The sequence below is a fragment of the Lotus japonicus genome, chromosome 1, assembly GCF_012489685.1.
Source record: "Lotus japonicus ecotype B-129 chromosome 1, LjGifu_v1.2".
NCBI classification, from domain to species: Eukaryota; Viridiplantae; Streptophyta; class Magnoliopsida; order Fabales; family Fabaceae; genus Lotus; species Lotus japonicus.
In genome coordinates this window covers 119,365,722-119,371,501 of record NC_080041.1, presented here as the reverse complement: position 1 = coordinate 119,371,501, position 5,780 = coordinate 119,365,722, and the positions used below count along the sequence as shown (strand labels likewise).

Sequence of the window (5,780 nt, the reverse complement as noted above, 5' to 3'; positions counted from 1 at the left end):
AACTTCTGCTTTGACCTTAAGTCGTAGGGTTACCCTTATTTCAAAATTCCAATATCAACAGGGGGTAGCTCCCATTTCTTACCAAGATTAAGTACAAGGCGAAAACATACCTAGTCCGAGCGTCATGGAGATATTTGAGGTCAAGACACTGAGAGCATCCTCGACTCTTTTAAATAATTAAATGACTGGGTCGGCTCTTGAAACTCCTTCAAAGAGGAAATCCAAACTGACCGAAGTTGAATCTTCTCATCCCAGGGATATACATTGATATGGAATTCTGGCTTCTTGAAAGAGGCTAGGGATTTTGAGGCCATCAACAAGCTTCTCTGGAAATATTTATTTCGAAGCCTTTTAGGATGTTAGCTCTTCAGGGGCCTTGGTTTTAAGCACAAAGCATGCCCTTAAGGCTGCTACTACCTCATATCTTCTCAACAAGATAGTCCTACTTCAACTTGAGCCAGACCTGTCTAAATACGCTTCTAAATATCTTCAACATTGGTTTCATAATTTTTTAACTCCTTCACGGTACATTGGATTTACACAATCCAAATGTGATCACTCTTTATTCACTCTTGGAAATTAAAGGGTGAGCACTTTGTAGCTATCCTAGTCTATGTTGATGAAATTATAATGACTAGAGTCCAAGTGCATCTCAAGTTACAAAAAATCAACAGAAGCAGCTGCAATCTCTACTCAAACTAAATATTCTAGGTGATCTTAGATATACTCTTTAGGCCTCATAGTTGGCACTTGGCACATTCAGCAAATACATACCCACTTTGTTGGAGGATACTGATTTCATTCACTGCAAGGCTGCCAACAACATTATCCAATTTTGATGGTGATATCCTCTTCCTGACTGTTCTTTAATTTATACCGAAAACTCAAAGACAGGTTGCTTTATTTGACCATTTCTAGACCGGATATATGCTTTGATGTTAACAAGTTAAGTAAATTTATCTCATCTCCTAACTCAACTCATTTGCTTGTTGTTCATCATTTATTGAGATACTTGAAAAGCATAGTGGCACAATGCTTGCTATTTCCTTCTGTTTCCTCTTTACTTATCAAGGCATATTCAGGAACAACACAAACTTGATCACCATTAAAATATAATCACTCGTACATTTCATTAATCAACAATGAGAACTCATTTTCCTCATGACTGTTTACACTCAACAAATATAATTACAAATTAACTAATGCTCATATCATCATATCATATATTAAAATACCAAACATGGTGGCATATTGCACCGTTCATCAGTAATTCAGGACATCAATAACCATAACATGATAAGAGAACATGTAGTTTCCAACTTTCCACCAGTCTCTCAGCTCAAGAACGTGTAAAAAATACTCTGAAACTTCTCCATGTCCTCTGGAGGCAGAGCAACAATAACACTCACACCATCACCACTGTCACTGCCACCGCCGCTACCCTCGCGAAGAGGAGGAAACACCAATATAATATCCTTCCTATGATGCACCACCGGACAACAATACTTTGGCTTCCCCCACGGATACTCCACCTCCTCAAACCCCAACCGCCACCAAGACGAAACCAAAACCTCCCCATTGGGAAATCCGTTATACAACTCCCCCCAATCTATAACCGACCTCGCGTACTCATCACTCATTCTCCCAGCACCCTCACCAACCATCTCCACCAATCTCGAAAACGAACCCTCCTCCAATTCACCACACTTCGCGGTGGCGTACGCGGTTAAAACCGCGTTCCCGGTGTAAGATTTCGGGAGCGGAGGGTTCAACCGTGGACGTATATCCACCGCGTATAAAATAGTAGACGATCTTTCAGGATCCTGAGGTCCTGAGAGAGCCTTGCATTTCCACAAAAGCGCGGTGACCGCATTGAAACCCGTGACACGTGTGGCGCTGTTAGTACTCTTTGCTTTCTCCTTGAGTGCGGTGATGTTGTCGGAGGTTAGGCGGAAGACATTGAAGATAAGTTTTTCTGTGGAGGCTCCGAAGACTCCAGAGTCAAGGCTTTCAAGGTTGATCAACTCCGGGTGGGGGAAGCTGATGCGTGGCGGGGATCGGGCGGCGAGGAGGTGCCTGTCGTGGCAGGGTGTCACGGCCAGGGGCTTGTTAGCAGCCAGTGCAGCGAGGTTGTCCAAGAAAGTTTTGAAGCTGAGGCCGTCAAAGGTGGTGTGGCTGGTTGTGAAACCAATTGCAAAGCCTCCACATTCGAAGGATGTTACCTGCATGTTAAGTATGTGCAACATAATCACTTTATCAATTGTTTAAGGGGACTTCTTCTAGGCCTGTTCAAAATATCCGGTTATGTTGATCCTATCCATAACCGTCTGAATCCAAAACTAAAAAATCCAAATTTCCTAAAACCGGTTTATCAATTGATCCACTTTTATATTTTAAAACCATTTGGTTATCCAAAGTTGAAAACCGGATATAAAATTTGGATATCCATACCCATATTTAAAACTCATTTGGTTACCAATTGATCCACTCTTATGTCTGTTACGTTTCTTTCTCATTCTGTCCCCCCCCTCTCTCTCTCTCTGATGCGTTCCTCTCTCTCTCTCTCTCCTTCCGTATCCCATGTGTTTCTCTCTCCCTCTCTCCGCGCTTCTCTCCCCCCACCAACGTCTCTCCCTCATCGTCGCTCACTCTCTGCGTCTCTCTATCCTATGCCTCTCTCTCACCTTCCGTTTCTCACTCTAGTTTCTTTGGATTTATCTCGTTTCTGTTTTGTGTTATACTGTTTAGATTCAATTCAATTTCTATCTTGTTTTCAATTTTGTAAGATTCTAGTTGAGAATAAAATATTTATTTGATTCAATTTAAATTTTATTGAACGTAATCCATTTTTAAATCTGGTTTTCAACTGATTTTGAGAAATATCTGGTTTTAAACCGGTTTTCAAGTATATCTATATTTTAAAACCGGTTTTTAACCATATCCATATTTTTAAAACTGGTTTGGATAATAAACCAAACCATATAAGTGGTTTTAAAGTGGATATGGTTTGGTTTGGTTAAGAACCAAACCATGAACACCCCTAACTGATTGGCAGACATATGTTTTACATGAACATTTTTTAAACATATAGATTAGTGGTGGTTTTTTAACTGCAACTAATGCTCGGCTAAAAATTGTAAAATAAATGTGCATGTCTATTAAATGTATTATTGTATCTTCTCATAATAATTGCGCCCTTATGAACTTTTTAGGTTTTTTTTTTATAGAAAATAGGTGTTGGAGTACCTAACATGAACAAGATGTCACATGTAAATGAATATGTTTAACTGAGATGTAGACAAGAAAACAACCTATTATAAGATGGTCTATAAGTCATCATAATTAAATACATAAAGGTTTTTAATGAAAAATGTGATGTTAATCGTTTTTTATCAATATATTATCACAGTAGGCAATTATGATAGGCAGTTGTGAGACAAATTTTCTTAAAACTTAAAACTCAAACTATATTAAATATGTAGACATCTCATAAGTCACAACAACTCTTTCTTTATATATATACACTGTTTAAAAATTGAATCTTCAACAAAAAGTTTAAGGAGCTCAACTATTTATTAATGGTGTTTAAACTTATTGTGTTAGACCTCTCATGACCCAACAAGTGGAAGAGATAATAATTATGGAAATTTTTTATGTCAACCTTATATCATCAAAATATGACATCTTACTTCTAGTGGTCCTCCAAATATTGGTGTCAGCTAGGCTGATTTTTCGGTCACCTAACTATAGACAAGGATAATAACTAATACTTCCCAAATCGCGTTGAAATATAAAGGCAACCCTTGACAAGAAGAGAGCATGAACGCGGACAACAATGGAGATATTACCCCATAGTAGAAAGAAAAAAAAAAGCAGAAGAGGAGAGTTAGATTTGCATAGAAGACATGCACTAATATAATGCATATTTGGGTCACAGTTAAATTAAAAATTTAGTGGATAATCACTAAAGTTTTTGGAAAATTATTTTTACCAGCGATTTTAATTTTATTATAATTTTTCACTTTGTATCCTAACATTCACATAATCAATTGTATATATATCTTTATTTCTGAACTATTGTTAAGTATTTGTCTCGATCTCTAACAACCCCGAAAATTAAGAACAATATGAAAAAGAAGTGCTGAACCAACAAGATTTGTACACAATTGAATGAGCAAAAAGAAAGATGATATATGTGAGAGAAAAATGATTTTAAAAGAGTACGTAAATAAATGTGGGTAGGTTAGCAGTAGAAGTGCATGTACAGATAGATATGCTAGTATGAATTAAATGTAGATATAATTTAAGAAGTTGTGTCACGGTCAAACCGTGGATGGCTGGAAAGTCAATGCTTTCCTGATGCGAGAAATAAGTTCAAGCTACTTTGATAATGTAACCACATGAAGCAAACGGGAGCTCAACAAAACATCCACAAGCACACATACAATAATTATAAAGGAAAATATTGAATAGACACCTAACAAATACAAATAAAAGTCAGAAAAAAAAATGAGGGTGATGTGATCAAAATTAAGAAATAGAGAAAAAAAAAGTGAAATGTGTAAAAGGTGTCTAACTGTATTATTATTTGTTGGTGGTCATATCATAACTGAATTATAAAAGATTTACTATCAATATGTTTAATTGTATTGTCGTTAAAATATGTCTACCTAAAAACTTACTTTCAAACATAAAAAATATGCATAGACATAAAATGAGGGTTAAAAAACATATGTTACTTTTAATTACACTTGAAACATATCTTCTTAAAATGAGGGTTGTAAACACTCTTTTTTATGTACGCACTTATTATGATTGATATATTTTTTTAAAAGTTAACACATTTGTTAAGTGTGTGTTTGCACTTTGCATACTCAACCTCAACCAACTTTTACTCAACGGAATTCGCTCTCTCCTTTCATGTTTGATGCTTATGAATGTGTGATTTTGTCTTGAAATGTGTGCTAACATGGTTGAAATTGAAAAATAAACACACCCTAACTTTTCAAAAAACCAATCACAACGAGTTAGAGTACTGTGTTCTTAAGAGAGTGTCTTGCTAGCATTTATCATCTCATTATTTACAAACTTTAAACTTTAATGCACGACAAGTTACAAACTGTTTGTCAGTACTCCATCATCAATGAATTACCTTAGACAAAGATGAATAGGGAAAAAAAAGTTGAAATTTTGTACCTGGACAACACATAATGGAATATCACCAGGTTTAGTGAAATCCTTAGTCGTGTGAACAAACTGTGCAAAAGCTGGATTAGGATAAGCCAAGTCCCCAATCTGATCCAACTTGTATTTGCTAGAAGCCACTACAAGCCCCACCCCCTCCGCATTGCAATCCACCTCCAACCTGCTGGTTTCGGAGTTCACCTTCAATCTTCCGGCCAAGAAGTCATAAGCCACCAAAGCATCAGCTAGCGCATTCTTGAACCTCTCCGTCGCGATCTCCGGAGGGAAATCCTCGTTCGCGGCGAAGAAGTGAACCGTGTCCACATCGAAATTAAGGACCTTGTCTATGTTTGACAAGAACAAGGGCTTCTTCTCGGTTTCTTTGGATGGAAAAACCATTGAGGTTTCGTGGATGGTCACCTTCATGTCTTCAAGTGGTGAAGATTCTTGGCAAGAGGATCCCATGCCTTCTGATTTACCTACGGATATATATAGAGCTGAAAATTGAAGAGTTTAATGTGTGTGAGTGTGTGTGTGTGTTCGTTTATGGTAAATTGGTGGGTGTGATCTTCAGGGGAAGCATGCTGCATGTTCTT

At 37.2% G+C, this 5,780-nt stretch overlaps 1 protein-coding gene across 1 annotated transcript; it reads right to left on the bottom strand.

The window, feature by feature from the left end:
* Nucleotides 1–1,075: 1,075 nt before the first annotated feature.
* LOC130729832 (acyltransferase GLAUCE) lies at nt 1,076–5,780 on the bottom strand. The gene is made up of 2 exons (XM_057581668.1): nt 5,197–5,780; nt 1,076–2,222 (listed from the first exon to the last, which is right to left on the bottom strand). Exons 1-2 carry the CDS (start codon nt 5,647–5,649, stop codon nt 1,335–1,337), a joined length of 1,341 nt encoding a protein of 446 aa, XP_057437651.1. The 5' UTR covers nt 5,650–5,780; the 3' UTR covers nt 1,076–1,334.